The 24,373-nt window shown below is 43.3% G+C and overlaps 1 protein-coding gene across 2 annotated transcripts in view; it reads right to left on the reverse strand.

Moving 5' to 3' along the window:
• The window catches only part of SLC25A21 (solute carrier family 25 member 21), a 206,144-nt gene that overhangs the window by 39,533 nt on the left and 142,238 nt on the right, over positions 1–24,373 (reverse strand). For both annotated transcript variants that reach the window (XM_072115548.1, XM_072115547.1), the window contains exons 5-8: positions 10,240–10,306; positions 6,716–6,775; positions 4,926–5,033; positions 2,236–2,400 (exon numbers count right to left, since the gene is read on the reverse strand). In XM_072115548.1, the coding sequence (XP_071971649.1) occupies positions 2,236–2,400; positions 4,926–5,033; positions 6,716–6,775; positions 10,240–10,306 (400 nt within the window). The remainder of the gene's footprint in view (positions 1–2,235; positions 2,401–4,925; positions 5,034–6,715; positions 6,776–10,239; positions 10,307–24,373) is intronic.

The raw sequence follows: 24,373 nt of genomic DNA on the forward strand, positions 1-24,373 counted from the left end.
TTTGTGGCCCCTGACAATGTTTCATTCTAATCTACTGATTGTCTGGGTTATCATATTCCCAATTATTAGATTCTAACCATAAATCTCACACTTCTTTCTAATAGGTATTTAAGCAATTGTTTAACGTGCTATCCACTATCTCTTCAGTTTTCGACAGAACGCTACCAGCAGTGACTTACAACAAGAGGGGGTCAGGTCAATGGTAGGATACATATTCCTGTGTTTTCATGAGGGAAAGGAAAAAACAATCCTCCAGTCAAGACAAAATTGATCCCCTAAAGGCATAGCCCCCAGTATTATATACAGCTGCAAAAAAAGGTGGGTTATGAGAAATTTATAGAAGCGTGTAAAACACAAAACATACACAGGATAGGCAGAGAATTAGAGCACAACTCCGACCCCCCCTCCCACAAATCAACATTGCCTATTATTATCAATACCAATTCATTTTTGCTTTCCTTCTTATTTCGGTGAAATGGTCCTTTGCTTTAACTCATTTTCTAGGGCTTCTAAATGCTATAGGGGTGCTGCTCCCTGCTCACTCAGGAGGGAGGGTGAGGTTAGAGAAGGAGCTGCTGTGGGGTGGTACAATATTAAGGGGAGCTGTTGTAAGAGTATAATAGGAGAGAGAGCTGATGCAGGGAAGCATATGTGTTGGAGCTCCTAGGGGGAAATATGAAAGTAAGCTGCTGTGGGAGGGTATAATATGAGTGGGAGCTGCTGTGGGAGGGCATAATATGAGGGGGAGCTGCTGTGGGAGGGCATAATATGAGGGGGAGCTGCTGTGGGAGGGCATAATATGAGGGGGAGCTGCTGTGGGAGGGTATAATATGAGGGGAAGCTGCTGTGGAAGGACTTAATATGAGGGGGAGCTGCTGTGGGAGGGCATAATATGAGGGGGAGCTGCTGTGGGAGGGCATAATATGAGAGGGAGCTGCTGTGGGAGGGCTTAATATGAGGGGGAGCTGCTGTGGGAGGGCTTAATATGAGGGGGGGCTGCTGTGGGAGGGCTTAATATGAGGGGGAGCTGCTGTGGGAGGGCTTAATATAAGGGGGAGCTGCTGTGGGAGGGCTTAATATGAGGGAGGGCTGCTGTGGGAGGGCTTAATATGAGGGGGAGCTGCTGTGGGAGGGTATAATATGAGGGCGAGGTGCTGTTGGAGGGCATAATATGAGGGGGAGCTGCTGTGGAGGGTACAATATGAGAAGAAACTAATGTGAGAAAGGCATAATATAACGGGTAGCTACTGTGGCCAGACATAATATCAGGATAGATGTTGTGGGGGGGGGACAAAATATGAGGAGGAGTTGATGTGGGGGGCATAATATGAGGGGCGAGCTGATGTGTCAAAGACATTTTATGAGTGGGAGCTGCTGTGGCCGTGCATAACATAAGGGGACGTTGAAAGGTGATAGTATAATACGATGGCAGCTGCTGTGGCAGGGTAAACAGTGATATGAGAGGGAGCTGATGTGCGAGGGTATAATATGAGAGGGAGCCGATGTGGGAGGGTATAATATGAGGGGGAGCTGATGTGGGAGGGTATAATATGAGGGGGAGCTGCTGTGTGGGAAGGCACCTCCAGCTGTGTCATAGACTCTTCTGCATCCTCTCCCCCAGCCTCTGCTGTCTGGACACTATCTACACAACAGGGAAGCTTTTAACCTTTAGTGTTCACACAGCACAAGCTATAAACTTCATGTAACTTTTTCTCTACTTGTTTCTACTACTTATTCCATGCTACTCCATGTGATGAAAATTGCTAGGTTATTCACTATTTAGTCTTCTATGTACAAACTATGCTTAGCTTGGTGGATTTACTTGTAGGAATATCAGGGGATCTGCTGAATTATTTCAGTTACTTCTGAATTACTTCTCAATGGAGTTACTTCATGAGAGAACACAACGTATCATGGAAAGTGACGTCAGCTTATTAACTCAGGCCAATGACAGGAAGAGGTTAGTCTCCACCCACTTCACTGGTGCTAAGGAAGATTTCTGTCAAGCAGCTTAGAACAGAAAATGCCATAACTCAGATAATGAAAGGGGCAAGCCGCACAACACAGGCATCGTTCTACTTTTAAAGCTGGGAATTTCTTATGACAATTCCAGAAAAATCATTATGAAATTGGAGTCACATTTTAAACAGGTAGTTAGACCAATGATATTCACACATTTTGAAATACTATTACTATAGCGTCAATAAATTAATTTTTTTGACATATAAATGGTACCTTATTAACCGGGAAAGCATTCTTCACATTGAAATAGAATCCAAAGTAAACCATATTGAAGACTCCATGACGACCCAATGTGGCAGTTAGTCCCTTGTTCAGACCTCTCAATCCTAAGCCCTCTGTCTGGATGATATGACGAGCCTGCGCAAGGGTGGAGGGTTGCTGCAAGAAAACACAGGCAGGAAAATTCTAAGACAAGGTTGGAAAACGTGTTCCCTAAAAGATAACTAATGATCAAGAAAAGTGTTTTGGAGGTTATCTGATGCTGATAATTATGTTCATTATATTAGGGCCTAGTATGGACTAAATTTTTAAGTTTCTTAGGTTTTTGAAGGTTTTCTGGTTCTCAGAAAACCCCACGGGTGAGCTATAGGAGAAACTCTCTGTCTATGGCAAATCACATAATGTTAATTCTTCATGTGGTCAATAGACAAACCTCTGGCATCAGTGGTAACATGCCATTCAATCAGACATGACGACTGAGACCAGAGGTTGCCTTAGTGGTAACATGGAGAATGAACGTGACTTCAGCACTTCTGGTCCTAAGAAGTACAAGAGACAGAGAACCAATACTGGGGCCATTGGGGCAATGTAGGCTGTATGTTTCTATGGACAGATGAGACAGATGTAGGTGAATGTCCTATGGACAGATGAGACTAAAATCAAACTTTTTGGCAAGGCACATCAGCTCTATGTTCATAGATGGAAAAATGAAGCACATATTGAAAAGAACATTGCCCCTACTGTGACACATGGAGGAGGTTCTGTTATGTTCTGGGGCTGCTCTGCTGTATCTGGCACAGGGTGTCCTGGATCTGTGCAGGATACAAGGAAATCTCTAGACTATCAAGGGGTTCTAGAGAGCAAGTTTGGTCTCAGTTGAAGGTCATTGGTCTTACAACAGGATAATGACCCAAAACACAAATCTAACACCACCCAAGTATGGCAAAGAGGAAACAGACTATTCTGAAGTGGCTTCTATGAGCCCTGAGCTAAATCCTATCCCATCTTTGGAAGGATCTTAAACATAACATCTGGAAGAGACCAAACCCCAGACAACTGGAGTGGAGATGCAGAACTGCTGAGAGGTGCAGAAGACTCATTGACAGCTACAGAAATCGTGTGATTTTGTGTGAGGTCATGCAACAAAATATTAAGTTAGGCACCATTTCTGTCCAAGCCTGTTTTGCTAATTTTTTTTTATTCTGTTGAAACCTGGCTGAAACATAATGTCTACCTTTCATTTGCTCATACAAATGTAATTAATTTTTACTTTTGTCAGATTCAATTTATTTCTGCGACCATTGTGGGTTTTTCTTTCATTAAACAAGGGGAACCAACAATTGTTCCCCTGTTGCACATGAGACCAGAAGAGAGTACAACTGCTGTGCCAGATTTATCTCTGTGTCCGATGCTTGACCTGGAGAAGTTTAAGACTGTTGCTGTTTGCCTGGATTGTTCCTTTAAATGAAACCTGTCAGTAGATGACCTTACAAACCTGTAGACTGTGTTGGGTATTGTCCCTGGAGATCTGTGTGGTTGTGCCTTTGTGTATGCTGTTAGTAGTGACACGACTGTGAAAAGTGAAGTTATAATCCAGCTGTGCAGCTCTGGTAAGGGCTCTGGGTGGGTCTTTCAGCCTGAAGAGCTTTCTGCACTCTGCAGCCCCTCCCCTCTGCTAAGAACAGCAGCTGTATTGGGAGCAGAAAGCTCTTCAGACTGAAAGATCCACCCACAGCACTTGTGGGAGCTGCAAATCTGGATTAAAAACTTACTTTTCACAGCCCTGCTATTACTTACTACACAAACAAAGGTATAGTTACACACACCCCTAGGGCCTATACCAAATACTGTCTGCAGTTTATTATGATTAATACTGATGATGGATTCCCTTTAAATTTGAATCGATTGTAGTGCTAGTGACAAATAAATAATGGATTTAGCTAAAAATCTAGATTTAGAAGAGTATAACAATGGAACACACATCTGGAAGCCCCTTTGTTCATTTTGCTCTAATTCTTAGAAAATAAAGTGTTTCCTCCTTGACACTTGAAGGACAGGAACAGACAGCAGATCTGAAAGACAAGCTGATAAAGGAATGAAGAATGCCGAAATTGGTGCTGTCACTCATGAACTAAAAATTATGATAAATTTACAGCTAAAAAGTAGTACAGACAATAGAAACAAAAGAATGAGACCCTAGTGACTTCAGAGGTCATATCTAAACTGAGTTATAAAATCTATAGTTTTGGTTAAAGGAAATCTACTCTTATTTTAGTAGTTCCAGTTAGATTGCCCATGTGTGGCTCGTCTATGCATTTATTATCTCTTAGACAGCTGCCTAATGTGTTATAAACTTTATTTCATGTTTATGCAAATTACATTCAGAGGCTACTGGGGGAGCGGAGTAGCCTCTGTGCACTCCGGAGGCTAAGGCTACTCCACACCCGAGTGTAGTGTCCAAACATAGTATCAGTTGTTGAGCACCTTGGCATAGATATCCTATCCGGAAATGGGGACTAGGAGCTTCTGCACATGCACGGAGTCTTACCCATGACCGGAGACACGCGTCTACAGGCACCATGGACGTACAGGGGGCGGCACTGCAGAGGCTACTCTGTTCTCAGTAATATCCATTAGAGAGAGCTTCATGCACAAAATTGTTAACAAAAATGGCAGGCCCTTACCTGGGCATATGCATTGCGGTTAGCTTGTAGACTAACTTTGACAACTTCGAAGGGATTTACTACCACAGCTTCCGTTAATCCAGATCCCAGACCAGCAATAGCAAAAACCTGTAGAAGGCGGCAGCATGTACAAATGCATTACAGATATAACACGAGTACCTGCAAATCTCTAGATTTGTACTAAGATGTAACAAGCTATATTTACAGAACGATGATGTCAGTCCTCTTAAAAAATAGGATTACCGTAAATGTATGAAACCAGAAGTGCAATTATGCGTTGTATGAAAGTAGAACATAAGGGGAGTGGGTTGCACTTCTGCCTTGCAGCACTGGGGTCCTAGGTTCAAGTCCCACCCAGGTTAACATCTGCAAAGAGTTTGTATGTTCTCTCTGCGTTTGCGTGGGTTTCTTCCGGGTCCTCCGGTTTCCTCCCACACTCCAGAACATATGAGCCCCATGTGGACAGGGACCAATTTATCATGCTTTGTGCAGTACTGCTGTAATCTGTAGGCGCTATATAAATAAAGAATTATTATTATTATTATTAGTGGTGAGTGGTCAGCAGCTTGGCTTTGGTGACCAGTGCTACGTAAATTGTGCCAAATAAATATGGGATGTATCAAGAGAAGGAGAGCTGCCTATGATAAGGACACTTATCACTGGAATTTTTGCTGGAGTGTACTGTGCCAAAATCTGAACCAAATTCATTAAATGTTGCAAGACGCTTACTAATTATTGCTTGTCTAGAAGTCTGTTCTGAAATGTAACTCCGCTTTCTATGCTACCCTTTTAGTGGAGTAGAGTAATGGAGTGACATTAACGCAACTTTTTGAAAAAAAGTCACATTGGTAAATCATGGCGTAATGTGTACAATTTTGGGATCCGTTGAATGAGACATTGTTATGGTAGAGAACCCTGGAAGATGTGGGGCCTTTCTAAATAGCAAAAATATCACATGTCATCGGAACTAGTTTCTTGGAATGGGATGTTGATCCAGGGATTTATCCAGGAGGAACTTTCCCCCATTATGGCCCAATCAGGGGCAGTTCCCATCTGTTAGGTCTTTCGTTATTGTGAGCCCAAACCACAGAACAGGTACGAGTCTTTCTAGTTTCTAAACAAAGGTAATGTAGTGTATAACATGCTCCTGTGTGGTGTGATTGATCACTCCTGGTTTTGGCTCAAAATAACGTAACAGAAAAAAAATGAAGACCAGATGGGGATGGGCACTGGCTGATAATTTCTAAAAAATTTCTCCTGAATGAATACACAGAACAGGTTAAAGTCTTTCCTATGACTATACAGAGATAAGGTATAATGGAAAGACTTGCTCCTGTTCAGTGTCTTCCACCACAACTGGTTTTGGTGTGGTTTTGGAAAGAATGGAAGATATAATGGAGATGTGAACTAAGCTTTATTGGATTTTTCTGGATTACCACGGTAAAATCGTAGGCTTGACTTAATGGACCCATTTCTTTAGTCAACATTAGCTACTAAGATACTATGGATGAATACAGTCAGCAGATGACTACTCAACACGACAAATTAGTTATCACATTTATAAGGCTAGAGGAGTAACTTGAGGGGTGCAGAGGGTGCGGTTGAAACTGGGCCCAAGAGGTTTAGGGGGCCCATAAGATGTCACTTTCCCATATGAGAAGACCAGTGCTATAAACCATACATTATAGTCGGGGGCCTGGCACTTGGGGCCATCGGCTTCAAGTTGCACCACTGTATAAGGTTTAACAGAACATGGAAGCATTTGGTTAACCAACAACCACTTTACTCACCCATGCAGGAGGCAAAGACAATGGAGCCAGAAGCTTTTTGTATTGTTCAAATGTGAAAAACTGGAAGAAAGTAAATCATAGTTAATCTTATGATATTCTAATATGGGATACAAGACTACTGCTAACCCATATTCCTTACCTGTAGCTTCATAATGGTTGGACATGACCTTTACTGGTTGTATCTTTCCATTAACAGTCCCCATTCAGTCATGAGGCTGATGTACTACCATCTCGAGGACAGATTTACCATGTAGTTTAATACAAGGCAAGTGCTTGACTATAGAATGCTTGACTGTTTATCAATACCCATATTATAATAATTGTTATGAAAACTAATTATAGGGATTCTAATGCCTCTAATATAGAAAGAGAAAAGGCGGAGTGGGAGAGGGAGCGCTCAGGAAATGTAACGTTGGCTCAATGTTTGAGTTTGCTGTTAAAGGTTGTTTTGCTTTGGTATAATTATGTGTGATGAGTGATGTGCGGTCACGTGAGCCGCCGAGTGCTGAGATATTCATACAAGAGAATATTCTAGATGTCAGTATGTAAACATTGTGCACTTAAAACTCATACAGTCCCGAAATTTCTTCTAAAAGGAGCAATGCAGAGGTCAACCTCAGAGTTGGAAGGTAAAAGCGGGCCTCTGACTTAATTGTTGCTTCATCGTAAGGAGACTCGGGAAAGATAATAAACTCCGTCAGACGTATACCGGCGATTCTGATAAAGTCAGTATTTTGGGATCATGATGAATAATGGTTGGCCCGGCAAAGTGATTCAAAAATTTGCACCTAATATTACAATTAGATGCTCCTTAACCGATAGATATTTCAAAATTCTGGCAGCCAAAGAGAGAGACACTCTTTCACCTTAATGACGAGGCCTGAAAAGGCTTTAACTAGCAGCCATTTTTAGCAAATTTGCAGATGCAACGTTTTAAATGAAATCTACCATCAAACTCCATCATGATAAACCAGGGACATTACTCATAGATCCAAGCACTGTGACTCTGGTAATCTTACATTTGTTATCCATGGTCTCCTACTACTAAAATCAACTTAGAAAGGCCATTGGGAGGTCATATATTTTCAAGATATGCTTCATTTTACCATCAGTGAACATTCATGTTCATGTGCCTTGCCAAAAAGTTTGATCTTAGTCTAGTCTGTCCATAGGAGATTCGCCTAGGAGGTTTGTGGCTTGTCAACTTGTATTTTTGCAAATTACAGTCATTTTTCTTTTTTAAGAACATTCTCCCAGCTTGTTCATCCTGGTCGTCTCCCATTCAGTCCACTTTTGCTCAAACAAAGACGGATAGTGTGATCCGACACGGATGTTCCTTGAGCTTTAAGTTCACCTTTAATCTCTTTAGAAGTTTTTCAGGACTCTTTTGTCAGCGTTTGTTTTATTCATCTCTCTGATTTGTCATCAATTTTCCTACTGTGGCCTTGTCCAGGAAGGTTGGCTACAGTTCCATAGACCTTACATTTCTGAATAATATGTTCACAGGAACATCAAGCGGCTTGTAAATGGCATTATAACCTTTACCTTTAACATGCCTGTCTATCATTTTTGTTTGTAAGCTCATGAGACAAGTCTTTTCTTTGCTTTCTCTGGTCCATGTTGAGGGCCCATGTCACCAAATATCACAGTGAGGAACTGTAGCCCTGTATACAGCACAGTGAGTAGCTGTACCCTATATACAGCACAGTAAGTAGCTGTACCCTATATACAGCACAGTGAGTAGCTGTAGCCTCATATACAGCACAGTGAGTAGCTGTACCCTACAGTATATACAGCACAGTGGGTAGCTATAGTGCTACAAGCCATTAGAGGATTGTAGCCACCTGTGATACTAATTAGTGGACACCCCATGTTTTAACAAGCCCCTTTGCTCACATTTCTCAGCGGAACCATCATGTCTGTCCAGGTTTCATGAGTTTATTATTATTTTTGTTTAATTCTGTTGACGCATGGTTTAAAAGCAATGTCTGACTTTCATTGGTTCATTTTCATAGAATTGTAATTTATTTTTACTTTTGTCAGATTCAAGTTATTTCTGTGACCAATGGGGATTTTTTCTTTCATTAAACAAGGGGTCCCACCAATGTTGTCCATGTGTGTATGATAGTTTGTTGCAATGTGTCAGTGTGGATTCTATCCGGTGTGTTGCATAGACTAGATACAACTGTATCCACTTCTCACGTGAGATCGGCACTATTTTCGTAAGAGGTTGTAGCATGTAAATAATGTCTACAAGGCTGTTCTCATATACTGACAGCAAACTGACAATGATAGGGACCGGAAACTAAATACAGCATTACAGAAATTTGAGAAACTTTTCATTCATACAATAAGTAATAATCTGGAGGTCTAACTGGGTATACTTGATCTTCACCAGAAAGGAATAGATCCATAGACTGCTAGATGAGCGTCTGACAGCAACCCAAGCTCATGAGGGGAGGAATACCCTGCCGGACCCCTCCAGCCACTAAACATTAAGACATATTGAAATCCAGTTGGCCAATCCTTTTCCCCACTGACAACTCCATACATAGTAAGTGGTCAGCCTTCTTGGACAACATCAGTGTATGGGCAGGTTTACATATCACAAAGGTGGACCTTGTGCCTACTACGAGTTCCTTGAAAAATTTGGAGTACTATTCATTCTCTGTGTGTAACCCGTATGTATAGGCCTCCCCATTTTGGGGGGAATCCTTGTTAGAAGACAAGGGGGTCTGAGGTTATACGAATTGACCCCACTGATTTCAGAAGTCAGACTTCCACCCTTCTACTCCAACACAAGGATGAGGCCATATTTAACTTATTGAATGGAGCAGCACCTCATGAATAATATGGCATGCGGGCTCTGTACTTGACCACCCACCGATATGTTACCCACTATCCTGTGGATACACAATAACACTGGGTCTTTGGCCAACCCCTTTACTGAATAAAAGGGCCCTTCCAAATCTGGAAGGGCCCATGTGAATCCTTGGGTAGATGCCTCCTAACATCACTAGAGTGGGTAATATTCTATTATACCAGAAGTCTGGGGAGACATAGGGTTAACACAACTATTGCCTTCAGTGGAGACAAAGAGTTGGAGCCCGCACTTCTCTCTGTGCCGAGGGCAGAGCTGCCAAAACTTCTGATTTGTTTCCCATGGTAATTTCAACGTTATGTAAATAGCGCAGGTAAAGCAAAGCTTTGCATGACATGTAAATAGAGAATTTGTTTTACAGAACAGGGGACGATTTTCGAGTTTCCTTTTCATTTAACAAACGTCTCTGATGATCTTGGTCATAGGTCAAGTCCCCGGTTAGCTGACAGGAGCTGGAGCTCGAAAATTAACCCATTCTGCACATAGCGAGAGGGCTCAGGGCTGGTACGATGTGGTGGATATTTTCATAAGGCAAATAAAGATTAGGTGATAGTGACCGCACGTCCAGAGAAGGGACATCACATATAACGTTATGATGGATAGGGTTCTAGAAGCCACTGATCAAAGCAACAGAGGGGCTTACCTTTACAGCTCGTTTCGGGGTCTCAGCCAAGATAGGGGGGAGAATTCCTTTATAGAAGCCAAGCAACCTATAAAATGATGAATACGTATCATACACATGAAGGGGCACATATATCAGTCATAAATTTGCACCAAAATGGTATACAATGCTATGTGCCAAATTTACCAATCGGTTTAGACAGTTTTCAGACACTTTTACAATATGTGCCCCAAAGGGGTACAAAAGTGCACCAAAATGGAAACTACCGTAACTAATAAGATTTAGCATCCAGGATCAACTACCGTACTTTGATAAATCCTGGGCAGTGTAAGGCTATCTAGTCTTCATTTCTACTGCCTAACTTAATTTTGTCTCATCATTTTTTCATAAATCTGCCCAAATATGTTCAATAGTGTTCATAATTTAGATACACATTATTATATAAATAGACCAGATTTTATGGAAATTAGTAAGCTACATATTTAATACATATACAGGAGGTCCCCGGGTTACGTACAAGATGGGTTCTGGAGGTTTGTTCTTAAGTTGAATTTGTATGTAAGTCGGAACTGCATATTTTATAATTGTAACCCCAGACAATTTTTTTGGGTCTCTGTGACAATTGGATTTTAAAAATGTTGGATTGTCGTAGGAACCAGGATTAACACTAAAGCTGAATTGTAGACACCTGTGATAACTGTTATAGCTGTTTATTGTAGCCTAAGGCTAAAGTACTGTAAATTACCAACATCCAGAGGTCCGTTTGTAACTAGGGGTCGTCTGTAAGTCAGGAGTTCTTAAATAGGCGACCGCCTTAGTAACTTCCCTAAATAACGTAAAATGTAAATTATAGCATTGTGTTTTTTAATTGAAATTGATATTATTTATTTGTAAATATTCTATAACACTGTACAGTCAGCGTTACACATAACCTCAAGTCCCAACTGGATATCACAATCCCCCCCACCAAAACTATCAGTATGTATTAGGAGTTTAAGAGGTATCCAAAGGAAATTCATGAAAACACATGAGGAACATACATAATCTATGAAGATGTTACACATGAGGGCCCTGTGGGTAAAAGTAAGTGTCCCAGGAGCGCCACCAGAGGAGAAAATCAAGCATTGCACAATTCACTAAAATTACTGGATTGTCTTTCTAAGGAACAAAAAAAGGACAGGCAACATTCTTATTTAAGAGGACCTGTCCCCCCAAAAAAATACCCCCACCAAATATGTTCCCCCTAATTCTCTTGTTATTTGTTAAATTTTTATAAAAATTTTTGTGTGCAAAGTTTGTTTTAATCTATCCGACCTCTTACCAAATAAGAGGTCGGATCCTCGTACAGGTCCCCTGGCAGTCGGCCGTATTCATGAGGGGGGCGGCCGACACACGGGCTCTTCGCGATGCAGCGCACTGACAGCACCGGTGCAGCCGCTGTCAGTTTGGCATGGCCGCCACTGTCAGTGCGCTGTATCGCAGAGAGCCGGCAGCAAATGAGCAATATATGTGCTGCTGATGGCTATTCTTACAGGTCTCCGACTGTCAGGGGCGTGGAGGGGGTGTGTCGGCCGCCCCCCTCATGAATACGGCCAACTGCCAGGGGACCTGTACCAGGATCAAACCTCTTATTTGGTAAGAGGTTGGATAGATTAAAACAAACTTTGCACACAATAATAACTATAAAGGGGCTGAGGACGGGATAAGGGGGAACATATTTGGTGGGGGTATTTTTTGGGGGTGACAGGTCCCATCCTAGACCTAAGTTGCAGATCCTATAAAGGGGACCCCATTCCCTTACAAATAACAATGGCATTTATTGTTTACTGTGTTAAACTTAGCACAATATGTATACACGCAAGGAAATCAGTGCATGGAGAGATTCCAACTAGGAGAGGATTGTTACATTACAAACACTTATCCATCATTAAGTAAAAACGATGAGGTAACTCCAACAGATACTCAAGAGTCAAATAACCCTAAATCTGGGGGTCAACCTGAGGATCTGGCAAACGCCCATCCCCTCAATTCCTTGATTCATTCCTCCATATCTGTTTATGTATTAGAGCTGTTATGACTAAAATAGTAAAAAGTCAGAACAAGGATGAAAGACGCTTCTATTATTACATCTGACTGTTTATTACTTGGCTCATGGATGTTTCTAAAGAAAACTGGTCCAGGAGGGACAGACAAGACTGGAAATGTATCGTCAGCAATGATTCCTGTCACGTTACATTTTGATTGGCCACAATTGTCCATGTGATCTTTTATGTAACTGATCCCACCCTTAATGTGACAGACTATTGTCAGGGAGTCCAACTAATGGCCCCCATGTATAATGTTCAATTTTAGGACCTCTGGTATCTTATACACCTGGGTGATAACACTGTACAATCAAGGTCGGCTCCAGGTTTCAGCAGGCCCCTGGGCAACAGAGCCTCAGTGGGCCTCTTTGCAGTAAACTTACATGGTGGCAATAAAAATTTAGAAACTAAAACAAGTCTCCTGTTCCCTAGTATCAAGCAGCCCCCTCATGGTTATTTTATATAAGCCCCCCTCACACCATATGGATTCATTAGATACAGTCCCCCCTCACCGCCATGGATTCCTTATATACAGCCTTATGTGGGCCCACCAGCAGCTCTGGGCCCCGGCACTTGACCACGCATGCCCAGTGATGGTGCCGGCCCCGTGTACAATACACATTTCCTCTAAATCTATGGTCATGGAGGGTCTATAGGACCCCATGACTGTACCCATTAAAACTGTCAGGTTTGACCAATTCACATCTAGTGTGTATCAAACAGACCCCTCATGGTTATTTTATATAAGCCCCCCTCACACCATAAGGATTCATTAGATACATTCCCCCTCACCGTCACGGATTGAGATGTGACCAATTCACATCTAGTGTAAGTAGCCAACTAAGAAGGTGATAGAAAGGGAAGCAGCAGGTAATACCATAGACTAGGTCATAGACTACACCACTGGTGGCGAACCTATGGCACGGGTGCCAGAGGTGGCACTCAGAGCCATTTCTGTGGGCACTCAGGTTGTCGCCCCAGGACAGAGTTCACCAAACAGGACCAAATCCACCAAATCTTCCTGCAGTCCAAGGCAACGAGAAGCTGCTCTCCATAGTATTTAAAGCAACACTTCATTGGCTGTTTGGAACTTCAGTTAAAATTAGTAAGTGTGGACTGATCTGCATTATCTTAGGAGGTCCTCCTGCTGGACCCACTATTCTTCCTGTATAGAGAGACCCTGGTGAGAAGCTACAACGATAGTCTGAATTTGCCCTCCTTCTTTCAACTGTATTGGTGGCTTCAGGGGGCCGATACGATTGAAATATGTGGAAGAACAGGTAGCAATAAGTTACTTGGCACTTCATGGTAAATAAGTGGATTTTGGTTGTAGTTTGGGCACTCGGTCTCTAAAAGGTTCGCCATCACTGGACTATACTGTAAATAACATCTATGAATGTATAACCTTTATACTCTACATGAGAAAAATAAAAGCCACAGAAAGTTAGTGACAGAAGAAGCATCTCTTGTGCCTGTCCCATCTATCATGGTGTCTGACAGAGGAGCATCCTGTGTGCTACCGGTGATCTGACCGCCCGCCGTACCTTCCTGACCGCATTTCTATACTCGCCTGACAACCAAATGTACGTTTGTCTTTATTTTCTTAAAAGCTCCTTCTCCTAATATAATGTAGGATATAGGACTGGGTAAAATAAAGCATCAGTAACATGAACTTACACAAACAGCAGCCATCAAATGGCAGGGGGCCATTAGAGATGGGATCTGAGAAAAGACGGGCATCAGAGCATTACTGAGCAAACAGCTCACCTGAGAAGATGCCCCGGCCCCTCATTTATCTGTCATCGGGGCCGGAGAGCACAGAAATAAATGAACCCTTCCCCACACAGCTGTGCACAGAGATCCCACCCCAGCTCTGCATTATATTACTACACTTAGTGTAAGTTCACATGCTGCAGATACAATGCAGATTTTAACCCAAGAACACTGCAGCCCTTGTACCACATTTAATATTCTGTGCCATGTATTAGGAAGCTGGAAAAATTCGAATGCAGTGAAATTAGCATGAAAAATAATTAGTTGCAACATTTGCTTCTGGGCTCTATTTTTCCGGCTTTGCACTAACCCAGATAGTACAAGGGACGTGTCATTTGGATCAAAAATTCAATTATGACTATTCCAAATTTATATAGTTTTTATAAATGTCTTAATAACATAAACAGAAGTTCCCCTACTTAAGAACACCTGATTTACAGATGACCCCTAGTTACAAACCGAACTCTGGATGTTGCTAATTTACTGTACTTTAGCTCTAGGATATAATAATGAGCTATAACAGTTATCACAGGAGTCTGCAATTAAGCTTTACTGTTAAAGGAAACCTACCACCACGATTCTACCTATAAAGGTAGAACGGGTGGTAGGTGGATGAATGGGACGTGAGGATAGCCCTTTTTAGAGCTTATCCTCACGTCTCGGCTATCTTTTAGAAAACTTTAATCCGCTGATATGTAAATTTTGTTAAGCGGCTACTGGGGCGTGGAGTAGCCGGACATGAGGCTACACATCGTGGCTACTCCACGCCCCAGTAGCCTCTTTTCTCCTCCTACCATTTCATCTTCGGTGCGCAGCTCCTCGTAGATGCTCGATCTGAGTACCCGGCGTTCTACCCGAGGCTGGAGCTACTGTGCCTGCGCAGAACGCCGCAGATGCCGGGTACTCGGACGAGATGATGAAATGGTCTAAAAAAAGGGCTATCCTCACGTCCCATTCATCCACCTACCACCCGTTCTACCTTTATAGGTAGAATCGTGGTGGTAGGTTCCCTTTAATTCTGGTTCTTATGGCAATCCAACATTTTTAAAATCCAATTGTCACAAAGACCAAAAAAAATTTGTCTGGTGTTACAATGATAAACTATACAGTTCCGACTTCCATACAAATTCAACTTAAAAACAAACCTACGGAACCCATATTGTACGTAACCCGGGGACTGCCTATACAGTATATGTAAAATCTTGCGGAAAATTTCTCTAGATTGTCCCATTCTGACACCCATAATTTTTCTATAGGTTGGTGTATGGAGCCATGTGAGGGGGTTATTCTTTTGAGGAACCAGCTGACTTTTGCAATCATGGGTGGATTAAGACTGTGCCCTGGGCTATATAAATTATATATTCCCTACAAGTCTGGAATCACTTCCTACATCTGGTACTAGAATCAGTTTCTTGGGGACTGAAGGATGTGTCCCTCTAGCTGCTTTCAATCTCTGGTTTCAGGACCTGGGTGAGGGTCCTTCGCAGAATAAAATTTGGTGGGTGGTTTGGGTGGCTATGTTCCCCCTAGAAGGCTTGCGCCCTAGGCTACCACCAAAACCAACTATATTATGATCCACTACTACTTAGCATGCTGTAATTTTGTTGGCTAATTACAGCCATGGGAGCCTCTGTAAGGCCACTGGAAATCATAGCAACTATTTCTGCCCCCCATGCCAGATTTGGGCTCTGTCTACACAGGGTAAACAGAGAGGAGGGAGAGAGCAGGGGGAAGGGGAGCCATATTCTGCTCATTGTAACAGCCTTTAAATCTGCAAGACTGAGGGGCTCTGGTAACACCCCCCTCCCCCAGAATCCTTGAGGCTTACCAGCATAATTATAAAAGTTAATTTTAGGAGGAGGCCACATATAACAAATATAAGAAGATTACCTCAGTGCCGGTGCCTGGATCAATGAGTAAGTGTCCCTGGTTTATGATGATGGATTTTGACTGTAGATTTTTCCCATGAACAGAAGTTAGGCACTATCCACAGGATAGAGCATAACTTGCTGATCAGTGGGGGTCTCAGTGATGAGACCCCCACAGATCACGAAAACAAGGGGTCCGATGGGGTCCCACGTACTCCGTTAGCTCCATAGAGATTAATGGAGCAGAACGATTATGCGCGGCCGTCTGCTCCACTAGTCTGACGGAGAGACGAGGGGTTTGACTGAGGTAAGTGGGAACGCATTGGACCCCTCGTTTTCGTGATCTGTGGGGGTCTCGATAGGGCCTAATTTCTGTTCGTGGAAAACCCCTTCAAGAAGCTGCCCTTAGTGGATGGGTATAACCAGGGCACAATCCATGTTTTCATGCCATTGTCCAAGCTGTCAGCAGTTATTTTAGATTATGCAAGTCCCCCCACCTTCCCCCCTTGACTGAGAATAAATCTCGTGCTCCCGGCTTTACCTGCATTAGAAGTATTTGCTCGCTCTAACAAAAACAAGAACAAATGCTTCTGTTGAAGATCTGGCAATGCTGATGGCAGCTTCCTGCTAATGTATTCTTGTTGCCAAATAAAAGAACAGTACGGGCAGAGCTGGGTATGGATCCTGGCATCCTGCCCTCTAGGAGGATCCAGGAGCTGATTTATTAACTCCTAGATGGTACATATATATTTTCTCATGGTCACATCACCACCACTTCCATCCAAAAGGTCTACACTTTGAGCTGGCAGTGATTAAAGGTAATTTCCACCCTTTATAAACCACAAACCAATATCAGGGCGCTTTTACATACACTGATTGGCATCATCTTTGTGGTTTGTGGTAAGGTTGTTGGCCATATGGAAAGTTTTGCTGTTAGGTTTTGGCCAGTGTTAGCACCAGTAGTATCCGCAGTATTTTAGCTATGAGTCCCCTTCCATGTATAGTAACAGTGGGGTCTTCCTATATAATACATGGCATATAATTTCCAGTCCTTGGAAGAATTTACCAATCCCTGTATAGAATTCTGGTGTCAAGACATGCAATTAGTTTTTAGCCAACTTGTGCAACTTTTTATTTCGATAATAACCACGTTGTCCCTGAGACCGCTGTCCTTGGATACGACCACCCCTGAACTCTGGCATCAGAGGCCAGGCATGCACTATTGAGGCCTGCCTGACCACCTGGATTGAGCTTTCACTACATCTGGACAAGTGTGGGACATACAATAACTCCCGGACATTTCATATGCAAAAACATTTTGTTTTTTTGTGCCATCACTCCAGCAGCGATGGTCGTATCCAAGGATTACAATCACGTTTCTAAGCGACCATATGACTACATTTATGGGAAATTATCTTCACAAAGTAAACAAAAAAACATCTCAAGGAAGAAATGTATGTTTATGGCTGATAAATGAAATTAAAGGTCAGTGCCCAGGTGAGAATACCCTTATTTTTTGTAATTTGTCGCTTTAAATGTTTATAACTTTTAACTTACCAAGGTGATTTTGATAATGTTCTTCAATGACATCTTATACTTTATGTAGGCATTCCATTTGTGTTAATGTATTAAAAAAATAAAATTAAAAAATTTGAAGTTATCCGCATTTTTAGAAAGTTTTACCACCCAAATTGGTGACTAACATTTCCCATAAGTCTGCTTTATGTTTTCATCATTTTTAAAATGTCCTTTTATTATAATATAATATACAATATAAGACGGCTTACAAACAACTTAAGAAACTTAACAAATATTGAAAAACCCTTTAAAGATTAATATTTGTAATCTTTTAGCAAAAATTAGGTTGAGTCCATAAGACTGACTTCCACTAATAATTACCTCCCTATACAGTGTAATACGCATGAGATACATTAGACAATTAGAACCCAAATAGTTACTGTAGTTTCAACCAACTTTATTGTTTACTACGATCTAGGTCGCAGGGTCGGGGCTGAGACTGGCCCATTGTCATTCAGAGGACCGCACCTGACCCCTGCGCTGATAACTCAGCACAGCGGGTAGATGTTTTAAATTGTTACAGCCGTGGGCCTTCCCGTTACAGCGCGCAGACTATTCTGCATCTGGTCCGTGCACTGGATCCGGGGGGGGCCCGGAGCTGTCACAGTTCAAAATGAGAATGGGCCCCCGCTCCGCCCAACGTCCCCACCCACCCCAGGCACCTCACCCTCTGTCCCCACCCACTGCATCCATCGATTACGCTTCATCAGGCGTCGCCTGCCCCAGATCTCCAGAGGAGAGAAAGCGCAAAGAGGAGCGGAGTAAAGTAAGAATTTAATTTTTGTTTTGCTTAAATATATGGGGGGGGGGGGGTGAGGAAATGGCTATTTGGGGGATATTACCTATGGGGGACATTAATTATGGCTACTGGTGAGGGGGGCATTGATTATGGCTACTGGTGAGGGGGGGGACACTAATTATGGCTACTGGTGAGGGGGGGACACTAATTATGGCTACTGGTGAGGGGGGACATTAATTATGGCTACTGGTGAGGGGGGGACATTAATTATTGCTACTGGTGAGGGGGGGACACTAATTATGGCTACTGGTGAGGGGGGACATTAATTATGGCTACTGGTGTAGGGGGACATTAATTATGGCTACTGGTGTAGGGGGACATTAATTATGGCTACTGGTGAGGGGGGACATTAATTATGGCTACTGGTGTAGGGGGACATTAATTATGGCTACTGGTGAGGGGGGAAACTAATTATGGCTACTGGTTGGGGGGGGGGACATTAATTATGGCTACTGGTGAGGGGGGACATTAATTATGGCTACTGGTGAGGGGGGCATTGATTATGGCTACTGGTGAGGGGGGACATTAATTATGGCTACTGGTGTAGGGGGACATTAATTATGGCTACTGGTGAGGGGGGGAAACTAATTATGGCTACTGGTGAGGGGGGACATTAATTATGGCTACTGGTGTAGGGGGACATTAATTATGGCTACTGGTGAGGGGGGAAACTAATTATGGCTACTGGTTGGGGGGGGACATTAATTATGGCTACTGGTGAGGGGGGACATTAATTATGGCTACTGGTGAGGGGGGCATTAATTATGGCTACTGGTGAGGGGGGGGTGAACTAATTATGGCTACTGGTGAGGGGGGGACACTAATTATGGCTACTGGTGAGGGGGGACACTAATTATGGCTACTGGTGAAGGGGGACATTAATTATGGCTACTGGTGGATGTGGGGACATTATTTATGGCTACTGGTGGATGGGGGGACATTATTTATGGCTACTGGGGGATGGGGGGACATTAATTATGGCTACTGGGGGATGGGGGGACATTAATTATGGCTACTGGGGGATGTGGGGACATTAATTATGGCTACTGGTGAGGGGGGGCATTGATTATGGCTACTGGTGAGGGGGGACATTGATTATGGCTACTGGTGAGGGGGGACACTAATTATGGCTACTGGTGGATGGGGGGACATTATTTATGGCTACTGGTGGATGGGGGGACATTAATTATGGCTACTGGGGGATGGGGGACATTAATTATGGCTACTGGGGGATGGGGGGACATTAATTATGGCTACTGGTGAGGGGGGGGGGACATTAATTATGGCTACTGGTTAGGGGGGACATTAATTATGGCTATTGGTGAGGGGGGACACTAATTATGGCTACTGGTGAGGGGGAAACTAATTAAGGCTACTGGTGAGGGGGGACACTAATTATGGCTACTGGTGAGGGGGGACATTAATTATGGCTACTGGTGAGGGGGGACACTAATTATGGCTACTGGTGAGGGGGGACACTAATTATGGCTACTGGTGAGGGGGGACACTAATTATGGCTACTAGTGAAGGGGGACATTAATTATGGCTACTGGTGGATGGGGGGACATTAATTATGGCTACTGGTGAGGGGGGGCACTAATTATGGCTACTGGTGAGGGGGGACATTAATTATGGCAACTGGTGAGGGGGGACACTAATTATGGCTACTGGTGAGGGGGGACATTAATTATGGCTACTGGTGAGGGGGGACACTAATTATGGCTACTGGTGAGGGGGGACACTAATTATGGCTACTGGTGAGGGGGGACATTAATTATGGCTACTGGTGAAGGGGGACATTAATTATGGCTACTGGGGGATGGGGGACACGAATTATGGCTACTGGTGGATGGGGGACATTAATTATGGCTACTGGGGGATGGGGGACACGAATTATGGCTACTGGTGGATGGGGGGACATTAATTATGGCTACTGGTGAGGGGGGACACTAATTATGGCTACTGGTGAAGGGGGACATTAATTATGGCTACTGGTGAAGGGGGACATTAATTATGGCTACTGGTGGATGGGGGGACATTAATTATGGCTACTGGGGGATGGGGGACACTAATTATGGCTACTGGTGGATGGGGGGACATTAATTATGGTTACTGGTGGATGGGGGGGATATTATTTATGGCTACTGGTGGATGGGGGGACATTAATTATGGCTACTGGGGGGACATTAATTATGGCTACTGGGGGATGGGGGGGACATTAATTATGGGTACTGGGGGATGGGGGGACATTAATTATGGCTACTGGGGGATGGAGGGACATTGATAACGGCTACTAGTGGATGGTGTTCAACGTTTTTATGCATAGCAAGGGGGGTCCTGTTGGGAATTTTGCCCTGGGGCCCAGAGAACTCTAGTTACGCCACTGCATACAAGTACACAAATCCTGCATCCGGATTATGGACCTGGACCAGAATCCCAAACCGTTGAAGAATGAGAGAAGAGTAGAAAAAAAATCACAGATACTGTGCTGTGTCACTCAGGATAAAATGGGTATTACTTAGGAGGTTGGTATATTTGCGATCATTGAAATGTATAGAAATCTCTCTCTCTAGCAATGACGCGTTTCAGACCAAAGGTCCATTCTCAGGTCAGACTGCCATAGTGTAGAGTGGTTACAAAGAGTGCCTATCACTGCGGAGGACCTGACCCGTCCTGGATACACAGTATGTGTGCAATACTTTATATTACACGTGGTGGCGCTGTAGGGAAACACCCTAATAATGCTTCTGATTGCTGGTGGTCTCCACAGGAAATCTGCTTATAATGAAGGGACACTAATAAAAAAGTGCTTTTAATTTCGGAGAACCTCTTTAAGCTACACATTTTACAAAGATACTATATAGTACAGACAGTCCCCGAGTTACGTACAAGATAGGTTCCATAGGTTTGTTCTTAAGTTGAATTTCTATGTAAGTCGAAATTGTATATTTTTTAATTGTAGTTCCAGACAAAAGATTTTTTTGCCCCAGTGACAATTGGGGTTTCTAATTTTTTTTGCAGTAATAGGACCAAAGATAATCAATAAAACTTTATTACAGACACCTTACAGCTGATCATTGCAGCCTGGGACTATAGTAACATCCAGAGAGCTTCACCAGAAGTCACAGTGGGCAGAGGGGTCCGTCTGTAACTAGGGGTCGACTGTAAGTCGGGTGTCCTTAAGTAGGGGACCGCCTGTATAATGAACTTTCACAAAACAAGAAAAATAGAAAATTCTGTTAATAGGGGGTGGCTAGGAGTTTAACCCTCTCTATGCTGGTGATGTCAGTGAGTGGTATGGAATAGAGGCCATACGTCAATGGTGGGTGGTGGACAAATAGGAGAGCCAGGAATATTCTATAAAAATAAGCAAAAGCCACGTCAAGACTTGGAAAATTCTGGAAAAAATAAATGTATTGGAAAAAGGTGCTATGTGCCATTCAGGGGCTGGATCCTGTTAAACATAATGCCATAAAACAGAACTATGGGGTTTCCAAGCCAGCTGGGGGCCACAGATCGGCCTCGTATATCCATGCACAGCATTCGCTGGCTTAGTCCGAGGGAAAATACAACGGTGATGAAAAAATAGTCCTGTAAAAAAGTCATTCATTTTTTTTTATTTTGACATTTGAGTCTGAAGGGATGGGGAGCAGAGAACACTAGCGGCATGTGGACAAGCTGATGGAAAGTACGAAAGGAAAATTTTAACACCATCTGATCCCTGAGAGTATTTGCAAATGTCTAAAGGCCGGAGCCCAGGTTTCTAGGATAATCCTCCGTACAAACATTTGCCCCAATAAACATTCAATCTGTTAATGCCGGCCATAAAGCTGTCAGCCCTTCATAAACAGACTGCCTCGAGTAGCTTAACTTTCCTGCGGCTGTCAATGCGAACCGGACCCTAAAACTCCTGCCGTCCGAAAGTATAAAATCCTGGAGAGGCCTCTCCCTTTTAGAGCAGCTCACACAGACACCTCTTCTCACGAGCCAGAGTTATGCACCTGTTCTGTGGAAACATATCTGTATCTGGGAAAGCTGGGGCTGTCACATCAACGGAAAGTTACATGTTTTATCTGCCAGGAATTTAGATTTCTTTCTATATGGCTCACAATAGGTTAAAAAACAAAAAGCAGTCCCTTAGTACTGATCACTGATCCCCCATTGCGTCCATTCCGAGGTCGCCATTAATTCCTGCTGATTTCTGCATCTGGCTCAATCGATTAGTGGTCCACTTCAATCAATGACTTCACGTCCTTTGTATCAAGAGGGACCCAAAACCATAGACCAGTGGGCGACCTTTTTTGAACCTATTCTGGGACACCCAGTGTGCCATTTTTTATGAAAAAAAAAATAGAGTAGTCCTTATAGCCTTAGGGTCTTATAGCCTTAGGGTCAGCCATCCAAACATTTTTGGGGATCATACAAACCTTCTTCCGTTTTGGAGCACTCTTCCTTCTTCATTTTAACACGCACATCTAATATGCATGATATGATCAATCTTTGATCATTAATGAGGGAAAAATGATGGCGCATGTTGAACTGCAATGCAACATGTCTAATGTTTTGTCCTCCAGGGAGATAGCCTGCCGCCAGCTACTGATTATTCTTTCCCACTGGAAAACATGCATGCCCGGCACAACCAAGCATGCATGTTTATGGGAATCTGGAGGAATAGCTGAGGCTGAGTGTTTGATTGACATCTAGTAATAATCAAGGGCTTCCATAAAGGGGTTGTCCAGTCCCATAATATTTCTTCCTATCCCCCTATACGGTACGACACTCAGGACACCCAAAGATAAGTTGATACCAGCAACAAGCTCCATTTTTGTTTTAGTGGTCTACATAACCTCGGGAATCGAGAGCTAACCTTCAGTTCCCGGGTATGACCTGGTCCTGTTCTCTTTGTTGATTAAAGACCCTGGAGGCAAATATAATCAGCCAATAGGTGGTGGTCCAGAGTCCACCAAGAGACTAAAAGTTATCAGAATCAGTTTATCGGTGGTGGTCCTGAGTCCACCAAGAGCATAGGGGTGAACAGAATCAGATAATCAGTGGTGGTCCGAGTCCACCAAGAGTGTAGAGGTAAATATAACCAGATGATTAGTGGTGGTCCAGAGTCCAACAAGAGACTAGAGGTAAACAGAAACAGCCATTCAGTGGTGGTCTAGAGAGGTAAACAGAGTCAGATGATCAGTGGTGGTCCAGAGTCCAACAAGAGGTTAGAGTCAAACAGAACCAGCCAATCAGTGGTGGTCCAGAGTCCACCAAGAGGTTAGAGTCAAAAAGAACCAGCCAATCAGTGGTGATCCAGAGTCCACCAAGAGCGTAGAGGTAAACCGAATCAGATGATTGGTGGTGGTCCAGCGTAATCAATGTAATTATAGTAACGTTCTATCCAAAGAATACTGAAAATTCCTTTAACAGGTAGGTTCACCGAACATGCATCATCCTTCCTCTTAGACTGCATTTAGATGAACGAATGCCCGCACAGCTACAGCCGGTCCGGGCATATGTCCCGCGTGCTGGAGGGGTAACCTCTCCCATCTCCATACAGATGCACTGCATACGGGCCGTGCACATGGGGGAATGTGAGACATGTCCTATCTTTTCCCTGTGTGCGGAGCGGTACGGTGTGGGACTGTATCGCTCCGTGCAGCCATTGACATTTATGGGGACGCATGTGCCCCTCACGGTTGTGTGAATGCGGCAAAATGTTAGAAGAAATGTTAATTATTGCCTAAAGCGTTATATATAGATTTTGTAACTTGATACTAAGTAGGAAGCCCAGGCCCGTCACATGCCGGGAACCTGCGCTGCTATTTACTTGAGCTGAAGCATGAACATCTTGAGTGCAGTCACCAATCTCTGTCTTCCTTCTTGTTAATGGATCCTAACACTAGTCATTTGTACGAGCCGGGCATTCTGCTCTGTCACAAACATACAAGAGTAATGGTGTCTCATGTGCGGGCACTCTGTTATACAACCAGCAGGAAGGTGTAGGCTCCTGCATATATGCCACAGCTGCAAACCAAATGTATCGAGCCATGTCATTT

The sequence above is a fragment of the Engystomops pustulosus genome, chromosome 7 (assembly GCF_040894005.1).
Source record: "Engystomops pustulosus chromosome 7, aEngPut4.maternal, whole genome shotgun sequence".
In the NCBI taxonomy this organism is placed as follows: Eukaryota; Metazoa; Chordata; class Amphibia; order Anura; family Leptodactylidae; genus Engystomops; species Engystomops pustulosus.